Source organism: Pelophylax lessonae (assembly GCF_965119305.1).
Source record: "Pelophylax lessonae genome assembly, chromosome: 5".
Classification (NCBI taxonomy): Eukaryota; Metazoa; Chordata; class Amphibia; order Anura; family Ranidae; genus Pelophylax; species Pelophylax lessonae.
This window is the reverse complement of record NC_138772.1, coordinates 188,757,785-188,780,604: the sequence shown is the minus strand read 5'-3', so window position 1 is coordinate 188,780,604 and position 22,820 is coordinate 188,757,785. Positions and strand designations below refer to the sequence as shown.

Below are 22,820 nucleotides of genomic sequence, written 5' to 3'. Positions count from 1 at the left end.
TTTTTTAAATGTCATATAGCAGAATGTGAAAAATATTGTTTTTTTTTTTTTTTTTAATTGTCGCTCTTTTTGTGTTTATAGTGCAAAAAATAAAAACAGCACAGGTGATCAAATACCACCAAAAGAAAGCTCTATCTGTGGGAAAAAAAGGACATTGATTTTATTTGGGTACAGCCTCGCATGACCGCGAAATTGTCCGTTAAATTAACGCAGTGCCGAATTGCAAAATAGGGCCTGGTCAGGAAGGGGGCAAATCCTTCTGGTCTTAAAGTGGTTAAAAGGGATATTTTAGAGCAACATTTTTCTATTTAAATATTAAAAATATATTTTAGTTTGAATTTTTTTTTCCTTATCTAAATGGCACTGGATCCTCAGAACAGGGAAGATAAGAGATGGCTGATACAGAAACATGTTATTTTAATGGAGACATTCAATTTTATTAAAAATCTGAGTCCTGATTGTTAGAACGGTGCCGGGGCTCTCGGTGAGGCCCCAGTCTCAGTGCTCCCAGCACACAGAGGGAAACACAAATATGTATCCCCATGGAAAAAAGCCTAGTCCAATGGGGTCGCATATTTCAGTACGGTCGGCGTGAAGGAGTTAAAGAGGAAATGGACCCTAAAAGTTGTGTCCAAAATGGCAGGCAGAGGACAAAGAACTAGTTACCACTTACCAGTAATACCTGTGGTCTCCCTGCAGCTGAACTTTTACCATTACTGACTTACCATTCCTTGTTCTGAAATGGGCCTCTGTATGGAGGCAGCCATTTTCCTAAAGGCAGGAGTTTACCTTCTCATATCAGAGCCTCCAGGAGGGATCATGGTAAACAGCATCGCCAAATCTCACTCCATATCTTCTGTGACTAGCAGTTATAGGTACAGTGCCATAGTTTCACAATGCAGATATCCAGCAGTGAGGATGTAGGCACAGGAGTATCTAGGCACAATCAAACACCAGAAAGCTCACTGCTATTTTCAGGAGAATTCTAGACAAAAGGTAAATTTTCAGGGTACTACTTCAGCACAGTTAGCTTTTCTAGATGTTTCCTATACCATAAAAAATCTTCACCATTTGAGTTCAAGTCCACTTTAAAACCCATGCCCAATCACATGACTAAAAGTGGCAATTTCTACACACATTCACAGATATTGTCCATCACTGACGCCATCAGAAAACCCACCCTGAGATATAACATGCAGTCATTGCTGGAGTCTATGAATGTAGAAAGAAAATGGCTGTAAACTCTTAATGCTAGAATTTTATTACCTTGATATTGGAAATCAGACAGCACACCAAGTAAGTGGGGTTACCTCTAAAAGGAAGAAAGAGACAATAAAACACTATAAAGGGTTTAACCCTTCCCCATATCCAAAGCTAAGAAAAAGGGGACATGAATCCACTGCAAGATGCCTATGCGAACTAGTGCTGCTTAGTTGTGTTTCCATATCAAATGTTACAGTATTGTAAAGTGGGTACAGAAAGTATTCAGACCCCCTTAAATTTTTCACTCTTTGTTATATTGCAGCCATTTGCTATATTAGATCAAAAGGGGGCTTCTACTAAATACTGAGCAAAGGGTCTGAATACTTAGGACAATGTGATATTTCAGTTTTTCTTTTTTAATAAATCTGCAACAATGTCAATAATTCTGTGTTTTTCTGTCAGTATGGGGTGCTATGTGTACATTCATGAGGAAGAAGAATGAACTTAAATGATTTTAGCAAATGGCTGCAATATAACAAAGAGTGAAAAATTTAAGGGCGTCTGAATACTTTCCGTACCCACTGTATGTAAGAAATGGCCCAGAGAACACCATTAGTGAAAAATGAAAATTGTCTCTTAGACATTCATGATTTTCTTACCATATTAAAAAATTCAGGGATACACTCAGAGACAATGAAAATAACTGTTTGTATTTACTGACATTTTGGACATGACAAAGATAAGGTATCTGACATTTTAGAATGTGTTTGTGGATTATTATAAGCTTTATGAAATATGATTTGTGAGTCCTGGTAACAACAATATAGTAATATTTTTATTTAACTTTAAAGGGTAACTCCACTTTTGTTAAAAAATTATTTGACACATATATAACAATTATATGTCTTTTTTTCAATAAATGTTTATTAAGCATATTAAATAATGCACCGATAACAGACAAATATGTGGTTTCACAGTAATAAAAATGGAAATGTATCTAAATTTCCATTTGTATCACTGTAAAACCACATATGTGTCTGTTATCTGTGCATTATTTAATATTCTTAATAAACATTTATTGAAAAAAATAATAATAATATATTATATATTTGTCAAATCATTTTTAACAAAAGCGGAGTTACCCTTTAAAGTTAGATGAAAATATTACCATATTGTTTTTACCAGGACTCACAAATCATATTTCATAAAGCTTATAATAATCCACAAACACATTCTAAAATGTCAGATTTCTTATCTTCGTATATACAGCCGGTTCTCAAAGAAACTCACATAGTCTTATAGTAACCTGGAAATTTACGTTTAGGAAAAAGTAATAAATTGTCAAGTTTCACCAAGGTGGTTGAAAAAAGCCACCTACTGAGGAAATACATTATGCAAAGGGGGAAAGTCTGCAAAAAGTGCAAATACCCGATAAATTGCAGAGTGTTTCTCTGCATACAAAAGTGATTGATGGGAACCCATGTTATACATTTTATTGATGGGAATCCATTTGTTAAAATATCACTTGTGAAAGTTCAGCATCAATGCAAAAGCAAAGGGAAAGAAACAACAGAGGAATAGATAAATAAAGAGATAGAAAAAAGAGAAGGGGTGGGATAACAGGTTGGAGTTGGGCCAGGGTTGGTGCCTTTCCAAAGGTATCCACTAGATTGGTTCCACTAGATTTTAGTTAGGGGTATCAGAGTAAAGGGAGCTGAATACAAATGCACACCACACTTTTTAGATATTTATTTGTAAAACATGTTAAAAAACATTTATCATTTTCCTTCCACTTAACAATTATGGGCCACTTTGTATTGGTCTATCGCCTAAATTCCCAATAAATACATTTACAAGGTGTGTTCCTGCTGAGAACCTCAATGGGTGTGCCACATCCCGACAAGTAGGAAAAAAGGGGATTCCCCTGGGATTGGGACTTTTTAGGCAACAATTGATAGATATTAAACAAGTAATAAATGTTATAAATATTTGAATGAAAAAAATGCATGAAAAAAGACAATTGGACAAGCAAATATATACATAAAAACAATTGCAAGCGCAGGTGTATGTGCAATATAACCAGAGAAACTCAACCAAAGGACCAGATGATCCGACGCGTTTCGGGGTTCTTGAGACCCCTTCGTCAGGGATAACGCTAATGTCCTACCTGTAAGTGTTCAAAAAAACATAATGATATGGTCTGTCTGAATGTTATACATTATGTTTTTTTGAACACTTACAGATAGGACATTAGCGTTATCCCTGACGAAGGGGTCTCAAGAACACCTGCGCTTGCAATTGTTTTTATGTATATATTTGCTTGTCCAATTGTCTTTTTTCATGCATTTTTTTCATTAAAATATTTATAACATTTATTACTTGTTTAATATCTATCAATTGTTGCCTAAAAAGTCCCAATCCCAGGAGAATCCCCTTTTTTCAATAAATACATTTATGTTATTGTTGTAACACGACAAAATGTGGAAAATTTAAAGGGGTACCAACACTTTAAGGCCCAGTGGAGCCGAATTGTCCCTTGTTGTCTCCCAAAAAGCTATCCCCCCTTCAAAAACATTCCCTGAACCACTTTTGATCACAGTGCGTATTCTGTTTCACTATTACAGTTTACATTGCACGCCATGTACCATATTTTCCCCAAAAAAATAAAGTTACACTTTAGGGCATCCCTTTAATTAATTTTAGTAAAAGTAATTAGCCAGCCAATCTGACCTTTAGATTCTTTGTTCCACTGTATTTTGGGTCTAACTAATTTTATAAATGATGATCTTACTAAACAGCTTTCATTCAACATAAGAAAAAAATAAATAATAAAACAAGGATGTCTTGTAAATGAAGGTTTTTTTTATTGTTCTTTCTTAAAATCTATTATACAGTCCTGTTCATTAATCAGTTAAATGACAGAACTCTTTTAAGGGAAGTTTATGAAAGGAATAGATCTTTTAGCACACTGGAGTCATGCATTCATATGAAAAAGAAGGAAACCAAAGTTGTTGAGCTTTAGAAATAGAATTTCATAGACTTAAGCCAGTCATGGATGGATCAAATTTCAGACGGTTCAGCAGGGACCAGCCAAGATTATATCCATCAATGGGCAGGCTAGTCAATCAATCAACTACGGTACAGGGAGCCTGTCAGATTTTTTGCATGTGATTACTGCCAGTGGCTATAGCCGCTAGCAGTTATAACTGTGTTCTGCTGGCAGGGAAGGCTCCCTGCTGGAAGAACACAATAGTTCTGTGGGAGGGATTCCCTCATCAACACTGTGTTAATGGGGGAATCAAGGGATTTTCTTTACTGCAAGAGAATTGCATCATCTATAGCTTGTCCTACCCCCTCTTTTTTCTTACATCAGCTATGCAGTGTGTCTAAATATGACTGTGCAGTGCAATAGGCATGAGAGCTAGACCCAGTGCACTCAGTAATCAGTACTCCGTAACAGAGCTGGTCTGACATGTCCCTCAGCAGTACAAATCTTTGTGAGAGGATTTGTGATAAGTGGTGTGCCTGGCAATCAAATATGCGCGCAAACAATACTGGAACTGAAGTGAAGAAAGCAGCATTTTCAATGGGAAAAAATGTTTTAGGGTGTTTCTGTTCCTGTATCAGTACCTATTGGGGGTACAGGATTGCGAAGCACTGGCTTTTCATTAATCTTCACGCCCTCCATTCACAGACCACGTTTCAGTCATGGAAGCTATAGTATAGCTTCTATGAATAGAAGAGGGGGCAGAAAGGCCGGGCATCATGGACACTCTTGGTCAGTGCATACGACAGGTTCCTCAGCTCTATAAAACCTCATGGCACTGGAAGATTAGGGTAGCAAGAGTGGGGTAGGGGGGCAACAGAGGAGGGAATATTTCAACAAAATCCCCAGACAATAGCACAAGAGACCCATCACGATGACTAACTAATGTCCATTGTGCTGTTTTTTAAAACATGTTTTGACTAAATTTAGGCTTTAAGGACCAGGATCTTACTCTGGGTGACAAGCTTTACGCAATGTGGTTTCCTGCGATTGCCATGCGACAATGACAAACCACATTTAGGGACCATTGGGAATGAATAGCACACGGACATGCGTGGTGAATTTGCCACTATTGCAGTGTGATTTAGGATCACATGCAGAATCGCAGCAATTCCGCCCAGGATCCAAAAACACCAGATGTGAACAGGGCCTAACAAGAGCAAGCTAAAGAAAGTCATACTTAAGATTATTTTAAGATAAACACTGTAAATATAATTTAGAATATTTTCCCTTTAAGGATCTTATATCTTTAAATATCTTTCAAAATAAATAAACGGTTTAAACAAGTCATCTATTCATTTGTTAGTCTAAGTGGTTTTTCCAATTTCAGCAACTTACCACCCTCTTTTATGTGAGTATAAATAAAAAAATAATAATCATCATTAAAATACTTATGTAAAGCCTTTTAAACTGCTTAAATTGATATTAAAGTCTTGTTTTTTTTTTTTGTTTAAAAATAACAAAAATTTCATACTTACCCGCTCTGTGCAATGGTTTTGCACAGAGTAGACCAGATCCTCCTCTTCTCCGGTCCCTCGCAGGTGCTATTGGCCTTTCCCTTCTGTCCAGTGCCCCCACAACAAACAGCTTGCTATAGGGGCACCCAAGCTGAGCCTCTGCTCTGTGGGTCTATTCAGACACAGAGCCGTTGCTCAGCCCCGACCCCTCTCCTCACTGGCTCACTGACTTTGATTGACAGCAGCAGGAAACAATGGCGTGGGAGAGTCACGGACAACCTTCCCTCTTGTGCAATATTGCTGGGTCAAGATGGGGCTTAGGTAAAATATTAGAGGGGCTGAGGGTACTGCTGCTGCACACTGAACGTTTTGTATCTTAATACATAGAATGCATTAAGATAAAACCCCTCTGCCTTTAGAACCACTTTAAGGACCAGTTAAAACAGAACCAAATTGAAAAAGAAAAATTGTGTGAAAAAGCAGACTCTTTATAGCAAAAACTACATGCTATGTCTATTCTGCAATAAAACACACTAATTTGCCTAATCAAAATCTGCTTTAGATTGTACACTGAGCTGTGCAGTGTTTATTTTCGACATACCTTGGTATTGAATTTAATTATTCTTATTCTTTTTTTTTTTTAAATATGGGTTTATTAAAGAATTTTACAAGAAGAGAGTAAACGATCAACAATAGGGTGACCAAAGATGATCAAAAGGATGAATCCAGCAAGTAATAATCCATATATTCATGAAAGGATCACAAAGACGGTTGCTACATCACCAAAAAGAAAAGGGTAGAAAGACGAGGAATAGGAGGGTGGGGAATGGAGGGAAGAGGGACCCGTTCCTGTAATATCTAACAGTTTGCATAAATAAGTGTTAAACAGGTTAACCACTTAAGCCCCGGAAGATTTTATACCCTTCCTGACCAGGGCCTATTTTGCGATTCGGCACTGCGTTGCTTTAATGGACAATTGCGCGGTCGTGCGATTTTTTGATCATGCGCTATAAACAAAAAAAGAGCGTCAATTTTGCAAAAATAACAATATTTTTTGAATTACTTTAAATGAAATCCCCCCCCCAAAAAAAAAAAAGTAAAAATCAAAATTTTTTAACATTTTAGGCCAATTTGTTTTCTGCTACATATGTTTGGTAAAAAAAATAAAAAAATCGCAAAAAGCGTATTTTGATTGGTTTGCACAAAAGTTATTGCGTTTAATAACGAGTAATGGCAGCGATCTGCGATTTTTTTGCGGGACTGCGACAGACAGATCGGACCCTTGACTGACATTTTTGACACTTTTGGGGGTACCAGTGACATTACTACAGTAATCAGTGCTATACATATGCACTGTTACTGTAAAAATGACACTGGGAGGGAAGGGGTTAACTTTATTGGAGAGGGAGGGGTTAAGTGTGTCCCTAGGGGCGTGTTTCTAACTGTGATTGGCTGTGGCTACTGGTGTAAGAACAGAGATCAACGGTCCTACATAGTAGAACCGTATGATCTCCATTCTTACACAGGGGAGAATGACATGACATGACATGTTTACATTAGCCGCCTGCCTTTCTCCCGCTCTAACGGACGATCGCGAGTGCCCGGCGGACATTGGGTCCGCCGGGCACACGCGTGGGGGGGTCCGTGAGCGAGCGGGAGCGTGCCTCCGGTGGCGCGCGTTTGCTCCCTAGAGCCTCACAGGCTAGCGACGTAGACCTACGTCGCTTTGACTGTGAGGGGCTGACCGCTCACGTAAATAGCCGTGCGGCGGTCGGTTGGTTAAAGACAATATCAATGTAAGTGGTATATTTGTTTTAAAACAAAGCAATAGGCCTATATTTTGCGAGATAAAAAAAAGTTGGTCCTGATTGGGGCAATATATTGTATATCAGAAAGGGTGCAAAGAGTGTTACCTAGGTGACCTTTGAGGAGTAAGAATCCCCCAGGATGATCTGCTAGCATATCTGATAGGAAAAAATAGGTGTCTTCATGGAAACCAATGGCAACTCATTTTGCATTACTAGTTTCATAAATGCTAGAGTACCAAATTGCTTAATAATGAGATTATAATCTGGGTTTAGTAGAGTATGTTAAGTGCATTTCCTAGAGGAAAGCAACACTACAAAGCAAGATGTTTTGCTTCTCTATAAGTTTGATGTCTCTCACCTGAAGAATTTATACCTCTTACATTGTAAAAAATTAGGTTGATAGTTGCCATGTTTAAGTAGATTCACTTCCAAGTGGTAGACACTATGGTTGAGATCAAGTAGGAAGGGGGGGGGGGATAAGATAAGAGTGGGAGGAAAGAGAAGAAAGACATGAAAATACATTAAGCTAGAAACATTAACATTGTAAAGAAAAATCCAGATAACTATGAAACATCACTTAAACATTTGGAGTGGGTAAGCAGGTGACCAGAGAGCTGGTAGGCATTATTTATAACAGAAATCTTGTAGATGTGATCTATGTGCTCGTGCTCGGTGTCCTTGTGGGCATTGTAGGATTTAGCTCAGGACATTAGCCAGATCTCTGTTCAAACACAACCAACCAGCACCATGCAGAAGCCACACCCCTCTATTTAAATTTTATATGCCAGTTGAACAGTTGCATGTGTATGCAAATTTTAATATATGTGAATATATTTTACTCAAATACTCAATTAATATTCATCTTCTGATTTTATAGATTTATGTTATACATTTATTAGATTTTTGGTCTGTATTTACAATTATGTTATGTACAGCCTATGATATGGCTTTTTGTTGTTGGTTTGGATACTCAGTAGAATACATACCATATAAGAGAAAGCCAAGGCACCAGATTAAAATGCAACAAACAGACTCAAGGTGCTCAACCATAGATTGGGCTAGTAGTTATATGTGGTAGTAAAAAGCATCCTATTGACCCAGTCCCATGCTGCATGCAATCCACTAGAGGAATGGAAAAATCCATAATAGAAACACAAAGGCTATGTGCTGTGCACTGGTAAAGTCAGGGCATCCGTGAGAAACAATTAGATAAATTGGAGGATGATGAATAAATGAATAAAACTTGCTTCCATTTAAACCACGAAGTAACATTTATTATGTGACCATAGATAAAGCACACAGTCTATATAAAAAGACAGTCATGTTTGAACGACACAGTCTCATTTGAAAGGTAAAAGTCCAAGTCTCCTCCAGCCTCAAACACTAAATGGAGGGCCCAGCACTTGTAAAAGAAACAGGCTCAAGGTTCACATACAGGCTGGAAGGCACACAAAGGCTCACTAGGACTAGCTGTTGGTGTCCTGCGGGGAAGGCACAAAGTGGTGTGAAGTAAAGCTGGAGCCCACCAGGAAGATGGCAGCTTGCAGGATGGAGACAATAATGCGGCAGTCCAAGGGAGATGATGCGGCCACTCGTGTGGCCCAAGTCAGAGGAGGGGGAAGGACCAGGGGGGCTCTCTCTGCAATCAGACAGATCTTTGACAAAGAAGCTTGGAGCATTAGAACACATTATCTGATTGGTGAGAGAGCCCCCCTGGACATAATAAATGTCACATTGTTTTTATGGAAGCAAGTTTTATTTGTTTATTCATCATCCTCCAATTTATCTACTTGTTTCTCACGGATACCCTAACTTTACCAGTGCGCAGCATTTCTTTCAAGGCACAAGATTAAAGATAAGGAAACCCTCATCAAATGCCTTAAAAATCTTCACTTACAAAATAGCGATAGTGCCATAAATTTCACTTCAATTTCTGCAAAACACATTTCGAGCCACACTCATCAGTGTCCCTAATGAGAGAGGTACAGAAACAGTGATCTTTGTGGTTTACATGTGAGAGGTTTCAGACCTTGTGTGCCTTCACTTCTCTAGTGGTGCACGCACCCGGAATATAAACATCAGTTATTCAAAGCTGTTTGAAAGAAAAATGTTGCTTAGCCTATTCAGGACAATGCCTATGAAAAGCCCCTAACCCAATGAAATTTACCCATTCAGCATAGTTCATACTTCTTCTAGTGCATCCAGAGCAAACTAACTTCTTCTGGGTATAGGGGAGCATATTACTTGTGCAGTTGTACTCTGCAAGTGCAGTTGCACAAGAGCTTAATGAATGTGGGGAAACTCTGCTGGCTTCCATCATCTAATCATGTAAAAGTAAAAATTATGTTTTAATTTTCCTTACAAGCGATTGGGTATTCTTTGTAAAGTGAAGCTTTACCACATTTGAAAAGCTCTGAAGTAACTGTACTTGCAAAGTGCACAGTCGATTTGCTATTAGTAAATGAACCCCAATGAGTATTCTTCTGTCATCTGTGACAGAAAAAAGAGCAGGGGGTGGAATGGGTGGAATTGCTGGAAAAATAACAATTACTGGGTTATAAAGAGGCTTTTTAACAGACACTGCCATTTTGCCTGCTTGTGTTCTTACTGCTAGTTGCCACTCCCTGCTATTTAATCTCCCTGGTGGTATTCCCGAGTGTGGCTCGGGGTTAACTTTCAGTACCGAAAGCGGTAACCCCGAGCCACACTCGGGATTACCCCGCAATGTTACTCACCTTCCCTGCACTCCCACGCCGTCCTCCCCATCCTCATCACAGTCTCTCCCCGCTCTGTGCACGGCCGATTGCCGGCACTTGCCTTCCGGTTCCCTCCCTGCAAGCGTTGTGATGCAGGGATGTGGAACCGGCGGCAAATTCAAAAGTGTAAAAACACTAATACAAAGCTGTGATCCTAACAGATCACACTGTATCATTCCATTTTAGCACAGGATTGCACCTGGTGACTTTTCCAGTGCCCTGCCTGTGCTTTTCCAGTGCTTTGTGCTTGGAAAATTTTGAGCGACCATGGCATTCAAAAAGCGTTTTTTTTTTTTTGTGCAAAAGCACTTTTAGACAAACTGGAAAACTGCGACAGTGAAACGGAGTTACTTGAAGAACTGAGCAATAGAAATTTGCGGGAAAATTCGTCATCAGGTACGGAAAGTGACGACAGAGACGATTCTTTCTGGCACATAGCTTGTGGAATTTGGGAAGTATATCAAATGATTCTTCACAATTGAGCCAGAAAGAGACATCAGAATCATCGCGGTCTTCGCTTTCCGTACCTGATGATGAATTTTCCCACTAATCGCTATCGCTCAGTTCTTCAAGTAACTCCATTTCACTGTCGATGTTTTCCAGTTCGTCTAAAAGCGCTTTTGTGCAAAAAGAATGCTTTTTGGACACCATGGACAATCTCTATTTTCCAGGCACAAAGAACTGGAAAAGCACAGGCAGGGCACTGGAAAAGTCATCAGGTGAAATCTCGGGGTGAAATGGCATGATAAAGTGTAATCCGTTAGGATCATAACTTTGAATAATGTCATTTAGTGTATTTGGTGTATTAGTGTATTGAATAATGTCATTTAGTGTATTTCACTTTTGAATTTGCCGCCGGTTCCATCCCCTGCATCGCAACGCTCGCAGGGAAGGGAACCGGAACACAGGTGCCAGCATCGGCCGAGCACACAACGGGAGGACAGTGGAAGGACGGTGGGGGATCGCAGGGGAAGGTGAGTTTTATCATGTAAAACAACAGATTTCTATGCAAAACAATGTACTGCTTTTAGCACAGAAATCCTGACATAATCAGACCGCCAGGGAGGTTAAGGCACAATTTCCTATACAGATGAAAAATTATTGATTTTTTTTCTCATAATATTCAGGATTACACAGTCAATTCAAAATCTCCAAACTGCCTTAGGCATGGCCTTCAGTCCTGCTATCATAATTCATATTTTACTTGTTCAAGGCTAAAAAGCCCTGTCCAGTTTCCTCTGTTCTCTCTCAGTCCACACTGCAGAGTCAGTTTTGCACTAAACACAATGTTAATTTTGCACTAAACAGAAATGCATTGTAAGTTTTGCATTCACGTTTCTATGCATTGTTCTATCTCCATGTTTGTCTACAACTCACTGATCTCCCTAACTTACTGGGAGCTGCAGATCAGAAACTTTTTTCAGGGCTTACCCCCATATTCATTTTTCATGGGTTCCTCTGAGGCAAACATGTTGGGAAGGCTGTGTTAAAATGTGACTGCTTGATCCTTTTAAAGAAAAGGTGGTATAGAAAATATATCTACACCTTCTAAGCCATTTTGTAATTTAATGTTAATAAAACTGTCATATCATTTCAATTGTAGCCAGCTATAATTTTCTAAAAATGACAAAAACTACAAGCTGCTTTCTTGTGTGCACTGTAACTGTAGGTGTGTACAGAATGTTCCCAGAGAAGTCATTTCTTGTTAATATGATTGGTTCACTGGTTTTCTCAGCAGTGTGTCTTATTAGCACACTGGGACCAATTATGTCACTACAAGATGCAGACCCTCCCACTGGGAACACAGGATGAAGAAAGTAAGTGGAATAGAGGTGCGAGTTTCTAGCCAAGCAGCAAAACACAATTCTGTAGTGGTGTTTATTAACATCCTTGCCATGTATATCACTAGCATAGACAGGATTTTTTTTTTTTCAACCAATGGGAAGTGACACCTCGATGTGTGCAGTAGATAACAAATTGCCTTATTTCTTTCTGTTGATGAGCTCTCATAATAGCAGTTTGATATATATCATTGCAATCATCAAATCAACTTGAGAATTTAAGTAGCAAACAAGAGTCCATTTGGAATTTACATGATCACACACAGCAAAGATATTGTTTGCAATGCTAAACAGTGCATCTAGTACCTTTACTCCACAGTTGAATCAACAGAGTGTTGCTCAGGGGTTGATTAAGAATAATAAGCCCACAGTTCAAATGTTCTGTAATAGAGAGAGAAATAAGTTAAGAGGTGTTATCATATGAAGAAAAATCAATGAAAAACATCTAACTCCTACAAATACACATATAGGCACATGGTTTAAAATAGCCTAACTATAGAAATTTGGACTACAGTAAAAATAAGTTGCTGATACCAATGATCCACCATATACATACTGTTGTCACTTGTTCAGTGTAATTGTGATAATTAGTATTTCCACCAGCTAATAAATAAGATTTTTTTGCAAGCTCCCCCCCCCCCCCATTCATAAATAGGTGCATCTCATAAAATTAGAATATCATCAAAAAGTTTATTTATTTCAGTAATTCAATTCAAAAAGTGAAACTCCTATGTTTTTATAGATGTGTTACACACAGAGTAATATCCAGCATTTATTTCTTTTAATTTTGAGAATTATAGCTTACAGCTATTAAAACATAAAATTCATTGTCTCAGAAAATATGAATATTACACCAAAAAAAAAAAAAGGATTTTTTAATACAGAATTGTTGGCTTAATGAAAAGTATGTCAATGTACAGTACAGTATGCACTCAATACTTGGTCAGAGCTCCTTTTGCATGAATTTCTGCATCAATGTGTTGTGGCATGGAGGTGATCAACCTGCGGCACTGCTGAGGTGTTATGGAAGCCCAGGTTGCTTTGATAGCGGCCTTCAGTTTGTCTTCATTGTTGGGTCTGGTGTCTCAGATCTTCCTCTTGACTGTACCCCGCAGATTCTCTATGGGGTTTAGGTCAGGCGAGTTTGCTGGCCAATCAAGCACAGTGAAACTATGATCATTAAACTGGGTAATGGTAATTTTGGCAGTGTGGGCAGGTGCCAAGTCCTGCTGGAAAATGAAATCACATATCCATGAAGCTGGTCAGCAGAGGCAAGTATGAAGTGCTTTAGAATCTCCTGGTATAGGGCTGAGCTGACTTTGGACTTGATAAAACACAGTGGACCAACACCAGACACATCCACAATTTGTGATAATTTGGGGAGCCATGTCATCTGTTGGTGTTGGTTCACTGGGTTTTATCAAGTCCAAAGTCAGCATAGCCCTCTACCAGGAAATTCTAGAGCATTTCATGTTTCCTCTGCTTACCAGCTTTATGTAGATGCTGATTTCATTATCCAGCAGGATTTGGCACCTGCCCACACTGCCAAAAGTATCAACACCTGGTTTAGTGATAATGATATCACTGTGCTTAATTGGCTACCAATTTCGCCTGACCTAAACCCCATGGAGAATCTGTGGGGTATTGTCAAGAGGAAGATGGGAGACGCTAGACCCAACAATGCAGATTAGCTGAAGGCCGCTATCAAAGTAACCTGGGCTTACATAACACCTCAACAGTGCCAAAGACTGATCGCCCCCATTTCACGCAGCATTGATGCAGTAATTCATGCAAAAGGAGCTCTGACCAAGTATTGAGTGCATACTTTACTGTAAATGGACATACTTTTCAGTAAGCCAACATTTCTGTATTAAAAATCCTTTTTTCTTCTAATCGGTCCTATCTAATATTCTAATTTTCTGGGATACTGAATTTGGGGTTTTCACTAGCTGTAAGCCATAATCCTCAAAATTAAAAGAAAGAAATGCTTGGACTATATAATTCTGTGTGTAACACATCTATATAAAATATATGAGTTTCATTATTTTAATTGAATTACTGAAATAAATTAACTTTTTGAAGATATTCACATTTTATGAGATGCACCTGTACATCTCACACACTGCAAAGAAAATTACCTCAAGTCAAAGAAGTGGATTACACCTGAATCTTTAGACATAAGATTACAACCATGCAAAAAAAAAATCTTTATTTTCACACTTTTTCCTAATCTCCCAAAACGCATCTTTATAAAAAACTAAATTTGATCAAAGTGTGACATCAGTGATAGACTCCTACCAACAGGTATCTAAACACTCACTAAAAGAAATAGATTTCCACTGCCTATGACTTCACAATGAGGTTAAAACCCTGGTAAAAACATACATAGAAATGCATTAATGTATAAACACAAAAAACATATTATTGGTCATCCTGAAAATGCACTAATAGGCCTTATGTACACGGGGCATCTGAAAAAGCCCTTCTGAATGCCAGAACTGCTGGCAGCAAAATGTGGCATGTAAAATGTGCTAAAAGCTGCATATTGCATAAGTGTCTGCACATATAGCATTTGAACGCAAATGCATTTTCTCGGTTTAAACATTTGATATGTTTTCTATTTTGAATAAAATATGGGTTTATGAGATCTGTAAGTCATTGCATTTTGTTTTTATGAAAATGTTACGCAGTGTCCCAACTTTTTTGGAATTGGGGTGTATTTTAAGAGGTAAGTTATTAAACATTAGATGTTCTGCTATATTTTCATTATATTCTTGGAGAATAATTGGTTTTATATTGTCTTAAGCAGGAACATAATTCCACCTTCTCTTTATAATGAATGACTGCAAAACAGATTTACAAGATATTTTATTGAAGAAATATATTATTAAATAATTTCATCTATTCAAAAACACCCAAACATATGAACATATTTATCTGTTGTTTTGATGTAATTTGGGAAAATGAATCAATGCATTGAAATCTTTAACTTTTTTTTTTTTAACTGCTTAATCATTTAAATTTTATTTACTTTGTAGGAGATTTTTTTCCTAGGTATAAATAACAATGGATAATATGAAATTTAAAACATTCTTATTTCACCTATTCTATTATAAACATTTATGTGGAGATGGTTGAATTAAAAGTTTTCTACATGTAGATTTTCCCCACTGTGTGTTGAACCTCTTGAAGTTTGTTCTTTTTATCCAGATTTGAGCCATATTTTGGAGATGCTAGTGATTGGTTCAACAAACATTAATTACAGACAAATAAAGAGGATTCACAATTATTAGGGCATTTTCTTTTCTTCCCTTTATATTTGCAGAATGAAGATAAAATCTACACACTCAAAGGTCACGCTACACCGGGTGTTTATTGGCGATATTTGCTAGTGGTATACAGACCCCTACTGGTGAGCATATTGTATCATCACAGGACTGAATTGCCACCAATGATTTGGGAATGATATTATAAAATCCAATTTTTTTTTTTAGTGATATAGGTACATAATATTAACAGCAGCTACAAAAAATATATTTACCAATACCAATTAACCACCATCAACATATCCCCTGTACTCCCTATCAGAGAACTGCTGAATTCATGATAAACATCCAGTTTATTCTACTAGACGTATGTAGTATTTGCCATTTTACATGTACTGTTTGTTCATATTTTCTGTATATTGTAACTTTACAGCTTTGAAGGGCATTTTTAATGTGGATTTTAGGTGGTGCTATGTGGACCTGCATATAATCTCAATTCTATGGGATTGCTAGCAGGGTTAGACTCTTTTATTTGGATGGTCTGGCTTGCCTCCTGCCCCTCCTACAGCATTCATCTTGCTACACCCTGTCTCTTTGGGGCAGGGTATGTCTGTCTGTGATTGGGAGGGACTGTTAAGGTCTTAACTTACCTTTCTGTTGGCAGCTATCTTGGACATGAGCAGACTACTGTCTGTTATAAACTCTGTTTGCATCATCACTTGTCTGCTGCCTGGGGGTCGCTCAGTGATGATGTTGCACCTGACTAATATATATCACCCGATGACTTTCAGACCCTTGCCCTTGCGTTTGTGCTCCAAGGTGCATCACTGCTAGCAGTCCTCTGGTCTCTGTGATTTCTGCGTGCATGACTTGGCTTGGCTGACGACTTTCCTGGCTCTGGATTCTGCATTGGCAGACGCCCCCGCATCAGACAAAGACCCAGCTTCGGCAGACTACCTGCTTCTGGACTCTCTCGGCTTGGATGACTACCTGTTCCTGGACTCTATCCCGGCTTGGATGACTACCAGCTTCTGAACTTGACCCCGGCTGTTCTTGATTTTGCTCCTCTCTCTTGCTGTGCGGTTATTATTGTTGCATTAATTAATCGCTTTATTTTACTTGCATCTTTGTGTGGTCTGGTTTCCTTACACTCTGAAAGGGACAGCATGTGGGCAGCTGTGTGATGTATGCCATGATTGGTGACTTACGTCACATGCATGCCCATGTTATGCGCTGTGAGCTATGATGTTACAGATGGACCTCCTTGGAACAACAATTGGTCTCCAAAGTGGTCTGTCTGTGACTAACTCCCTTTGACTAATATATGCTAAGTTGCAAACACACTTTCTTTGTAAAAGTGCTCTTTATGGTGTTTATTCAACTCATCAGATCATTTTGGATGGATAACAGCTTCCTCATACATAGTAGGGGCAAGTTGTACATGACTGGCTAATTAAATGGTTACTCTATCTTCTCATTTATATAATATAAACAACACTAATATATATATATTGTTTTAAATTCTCTACATCTTTGGGGTAGTGTGTTCTCCCGTAAGCCTTGGCAGTAACTCCTCCCTTTTTCCTTCCTCTTAGACATTGATACCCACATGCTTGCACATGAATGTTTATATAGTTTATATCATGTCCGGAACTACACATAATAAAAATATATATATTTGTATTATTTTTTTCCATACTCTGTAGATATTACTGATATACTGTAATCATTAACTGTTTTTTTTTAGCACTTCTTATACACTTTATATTGTTTACCCTCCACTGACCCCTGAGGAAGGTGGAAATATTCAATGAAACATCTCTTTCTTCAATATTGTTGCAATTATACTGTAATTGCAATGTTTTGTAAGATGGTGTTCTCATCACTTAGAATATCAGACAGGTAACATGGGGAACATGAGCATGGTAGTGTGTTTTTAGGATGTTTTGCTACGTGAGGCTTGTTTATTGTGCTTAATTTTGCACAATGTTATGACTGTTCAAAAAAAACGGAATTTTTGTAAAATCTTACCTGTAAAATTCCTTTCTCTGAGTCCTCCGACAGTCGCCGCCTCCTCTAAGTCATCACTGTTGGGTATTGACTTCCCATCCGCAGGAGTAGCTAGGCATATAGACTTAGTCAAAAGACAAAAGGCATTAGCATATACACACCCATGGGGGCTGTCCCATCTGGTCAATACCCCCCCTGCATCACCACTCCCAACTCAGTTTGGTAGCATAGCAGTAGGTAATAAGAACCCCAAAAGAGGGGCGGGGGCGGCGACTGTCGGAGGACTCAGAGAAAGGAATTTTACAGGTAAGATTTTACAAAAATTCCGTTTTCTCTTACGTCCTCCGACAGTCGCCACCTCCTCTAAGTCATCACTGTTGGGATGTCCCAAAGCAGTATAGACATGAGGGGTGGGAGACGCAACCGTAGAAAAGGCAACGCAGTACCCACATCAGAGAAAGGAATCTTACATGCACTGTAAGAGAACCAACTGGGCAACAGAAAAAACAATGCTCAACAGGAGCAACAGCCCAAGAAGCAAATGCCAACAGCCAGGGACCCAGAAAAAAACACAAGGGTCCTCATGGCATTGCCGCACTGAGAACTTTGCGGCCAAAGGAAGCATCAGCTGATGCCAGAACGTCTACTTTGTAGAATTTTGAAAAAGTGTGCACCGACGACCAAGTCGCAGCCTTGTACACCTGGGCCACCGAGGCCCGATGCCAATAGGCCCAGGACGCACTCACAGATCTGGTGGAGTGCGCCTTAACAGGGAAGGGCGGAACCCGTTCCTTCAAGGCGTAAGCCTGTTCAATGGTCTGTCTGATCCATTTGGCAATAGTGGCTGCAGATGCAGCCATGCCCTTCCGAGGTCCCTCAGGAAGGACAAAGAGGGAATCCGTCTTCCGAAAAGGACTCCGTAGACGACAGGCACACCCTGATCGCCCTGACAACATCCAAGGAATGCAGAGCAACCTCCTTAGGATGCCTAGGCTTCGTACAAAGCGAAGGCAGGACAATGTCCTCATTAATGTGGAACTCAGAGACCACCTAAGGAAGAAAGGAGGGATGCGGACGCAAGACCACCTTATCCCGGTGAGTCACCAAGTACGGAGAACAACAAGATAACGCTGCCAGTTCAGACACCCTGCGAGCCGAAGTGATCGCCACCAAAAAGGCAACCTTCTTAGACAGCAGAGGCAACAATATTTCCCGAATGTTTTCAAAGGGAGCACGCTGTAAGACGGACAGAACCAAGTTCAAGTCCCATGGAGGTAAGGGCTCCTTCCTGGGATGAGCCAAATGTCGCCCACCTTGAATGAAGGTGCGAACCAGGGAATGAGACGCCACAGGGCGTTGAAAAAAGAATAGCCAGTGCGGACACCTGGCCCTTGATCGTGGCCAGCGCCAGGCGCTGGTCCACTCCAGACTGGAGGAAGGCCAACACTCTTGACACCGAGTACGAGCGAGGGGAGAACCCCCTGGACTCACACCAGGCGAAATAAGCCTTCCAGGTACGGTAATAGAATTTACCGGAGGAGGTCTTTCTAGCCTTGACAAGGGTAGGGATGACCTCAGAAGAGAGACCCCTGTCCCTCAGGACCTGGGTCTCAACAGCCAGGCTGTTAAAGCCAGGGACCGTAAAGCACGATGGAAGATCGGACCCTGAGACAGGAGATCTTCCCGCAGAGGCAGACGCCACGGAGGCGCCACTGCCAGGTGAACAACGTCGGCGTACCAGGACCGGCGTGGCCAGTCCGGAGCTACCATAATCACCAGGTGCCGTTCCGAGACCAATCTGCGGAGGAACCGGGATAGCAACTGAATCGGAGGAAAGGCATACATCAGACGATATTGATGCCAAGGGGCTACCAACGCATTCGAGGCATCCGCCAACGGATCACGCATTCTTGCCACGAACCTTTCCACCTTTTGATTTAGCCAGGATGCGAACAGATCCACGTCCGGGGATCCCCACCGCGCACACAGCATTTGAAAGACCTCCGGGTGTAGGGACCATTCCCCCTGGTCCAGGGTCTGGCGGCTCAGAAAGTCGGCCTGCCAATTCCCCACACCCGGAATGTGAACTGCCGAGATCGCCGGGACATGAGCCTCGGCCCAAGACAGAACGTCAGTCACCTCCCGGGCCGCCTAAGCACTCCTGGTGCCCCCTTGGTGGATGATGTAAGCCACCGCGGTAGCATTGTCCGTCTGTACCCGGACAGGACGGCCCCAAAGACGGCCCGACCACTGGAAGAGACAGAGTTTTATCGCTCGCAGTTCCAGCATATTTATCGGGAGGGAGGATTCTTCCTCCGACCAAGTGCCCTGGGCAGACAGGTTGCCCAGAACTCAACCCCAGCCCGACAGGCTGGCATCCGTGGTAATCCCCGTCCACACCAATGGACGGAAGGACTTGCCTTCCGCCACCGACGGGGACAGGAGCCACCACAGAAGAGCCAAACTGGTCTGACGACTCAAGGAGACACACAGATCCAGGGACTGAGGCAGTCTGTCCCACCTGGCCAGGATCTCCGCTTGGAGAGCCCACGTGTGGAACTGAGCAAAGGGTATCGCCTCGAAGGCCGATACCATCAACCCCAGGCCCCGCAGACAGGTCCTGAGTGACGAGGACGGGCTGTCCCTGAGGGACCTGAGCTCGTCCTGCAAGGTCCGGAGCTTGTCCTCCGGCAAGAACACCTGTGCCTGAGCAGGGTCCAGAATCATTCCCATATAGGGAATAGGACGCACTTTGCCCCCCTTCCTGGGCACTGCAAACAGATTGGAACAAAATCCCCGAAACCTGTCCCGATGAGGTATCGGGACAATCACCCCCTGAGCAAGAAGGTCCTACACCGCTTGATGCAGGTCCTGCCGATGCCCAGGAGGCAAGCGAAGCTTCAAGGGAAAGAATCTGCCCGCCGGCCGGGAAAGGAATTCGATCACGTATCCTGATCGAATGATTTCCTGAACCCACCTGTCCAATATCCGAAGCAGCTAAGGTTGGAGGAAACCGCGCAAGCGTCCCCCCACCCCTAAAACGGGTGAGGGCGGCCCTTCAGGCAGAGTCGAACTGACCCGCCGAGCCGGAATTGCCCGACTCCTGCTTGCCCTCCCAGGGCTTCTTCTGGCTGGGCCTTGAAGGGCTTACCCTTGGATTGGTTCCGAAAGGTACGAAAGGACCCCTGATTGGATCTAGGCGCAGAACCCCGCTTGCCCCGAAAGGACTTGTTCTTCGGGTTCTGGGGCAGCATAGTGCTCTTGCCCCCCCGTGACACCTTTCACCAGGGTGTCCAACGCCTCGCCAAAAAGGCGAGAGCCAGCATAGGGAAAATCAGCAACTGTTTTCCGTGAGGACTGGTCAGCCGACCAGCTCTTCAGCCATATCAGTCGCCGGTTAAGCGCCGCGACACTAGAGAGGCGAGCCACCAAGGGGGCCTCATTCAAGGCTGCATCACACAAATACATGACTCCTTGGTGGATCTGATCCACCATTTCCAGCCGGGCAGGCCGAACACCATCAGACACGAGATTGCACCTAAGCATCTTAGTCCAATCAGCCACCGCCTGAGCCACCAGAACGGACGCGAAAACGGGTTTGAGCAACGAACCCGCCACCGTATAGGAATGGCGAGCTAGAGACTCCAACCGCCGGTCCGTGGGATCCCGGAAAACCGGGGTATCCTCAGTAGGAACCAAGGTAGCCTTGTTCAACACGGCCACAGTGTGATCCACCTGTGGAGGCACACACCATCGTGATTCCGTAGCCAGCGCAAAAGGATAAAGCAATTTGAACCGACTAGGTACCAGGAATGTACATTTTAACGTGCGCCACATCTCATTAACAGTGTAATGAAACTCAGCTGGGCAGGGGAAAACCTGCGCAGACTTGCGGGTCCTGTGCATCCCAAATGAGGACACAACGCCCGGAGGACAGGGCTCATCCTCTAAATGCAAGGGTTCCTTAACAGAAACAATTAACTCGTCCATGGTCGCCCGTTCTTCGGGTGACCCTGGGGAGGAGGTATCAACCCCCTCCATCTCCGCCTCCCCCTCGGACCCCGGGGGGTCCAGGGTTGAGCGGGACCCTGAAAAGGGCACGCTCGCAGCAGCAGCCATATCCCCATCTGAATCAGAAGAGAGAGACAATCTGGGCCTCTTTTTTGCAGCACGTTCAGACATCAGCATTTCCATATTAGACACCAAAGTTGCCACCACAGCAGCCAAATCGGGTCGCAGCGGGGCCACAGGAGAACTGGGGACCCCCACTAAAGCTGGGGGGAACTTGCTTTCCTGAGAATCCATTGCTCAAAGTTCACAGAAAAAAACAGTGCAATAAATGTGTACTGCCCCTTTTAGATCGCTGCGGAATGCGCAGCCCACCGCTACAGCTACAGTGACAAACACCCCAAAAGGAGAAAAGAAAACTGAGCCAGAAGCGATAATAAAGAGGGATATTGAGAGCGATAACCTGCAGAGCCCGCAGAGTGTTGCCACTGATGTCCTGCTGCATATGGAAAGGAAGTGCTGTTGAAGTAGGCTGAACTTAAAGACTTTCAGACTTAGGGAAAATGGCTGCCCCATAGGATTGTATTGGAGGCTTCAAGAAAATGGCCGCCGAACATGCGGTCGGACCGATCGTTCTACACCCACAAAAATGGCGGCGGATGGCGCCAAAATAGCATGCAGTATCGCCCACAGAGGCGCTGACCATGCCTGCCCAAATCAAAGATGGCGGACCGCGCGAGTTCACTCCGCTGCGGTCACCACACAACGTCTGCACCCCCAACAATGCACCGGGAAGGGGACCCCCACACATACAGAAAACTGCACAAGCGATCCCCGCAGGGACCGCATCAGGGAGTCACACAGGCACAGACATGGGGGACACACAGCAACACAGACTGCCACCCCAGACAGAGGCCCCACACAGAAGTACTTACCTGTACCAGATGGCGTGGGAAGCCTCTATGCACGGAAAACCGCTGTCCTCACCTGACAGGGAGTGCCGTGAGCCAGGGACATGACACTGCAGCACCGCAGATGTGTCCTGTGAGGTAGCCACCTCACGGCTGCATCCCTGCAGCGAACAGGGATGGGTCGTTCGTAATGCCAGGGCGAGCCATAGCTGAATGCTCGATGGCGGGCTGGGGGTCCATCTGACCCTTTTGCTCTGGAGAACCAAGGCAGTCAGTCCGAATCCCAGCACCGCATGATCCATCTTCGTCCGAAGAGAAGACTAACACTAGAAGCTGACAAAATAAACAGCTAGTAAAGTAAGAGAAAAAACTGACATTTTCAAAGAAAATCAAATAAAAGATTAGGAAGGCTGAGACTGAAGCCCCAACACAAGGTAAGCCTGACTACTCCTGACGCTAGGCAGATTAAAACTGAGTTGGGAGTGGTGATGCAGGGGGGGTATTGACCAGATGG

General features: G+C 42.2%; 1 protein-coding gene across 1 annotated transcript in view; it reads right to left on the bottom strand.

Annotated features, from left to right (window-relative positions):
• TPK1 (thiamin pyrophosphokinase 1) overlaps positions 1–22,820 on the bottom strand; it is an 846,565-nt gene that overhangs the window by 647,348 nt on the left and 176,397 nt on the right. The window contains exon 3 of the mRNA XM_082257543.1: positions 12,418–12,492. Within this exon, the coding sequence (XP_082113669.1) occupies positions 12,418–12,492 (75 nt within the window). The remainder of the gene's footprint in view (positions 1–12,417; positions 12,493–22,820) is intronic.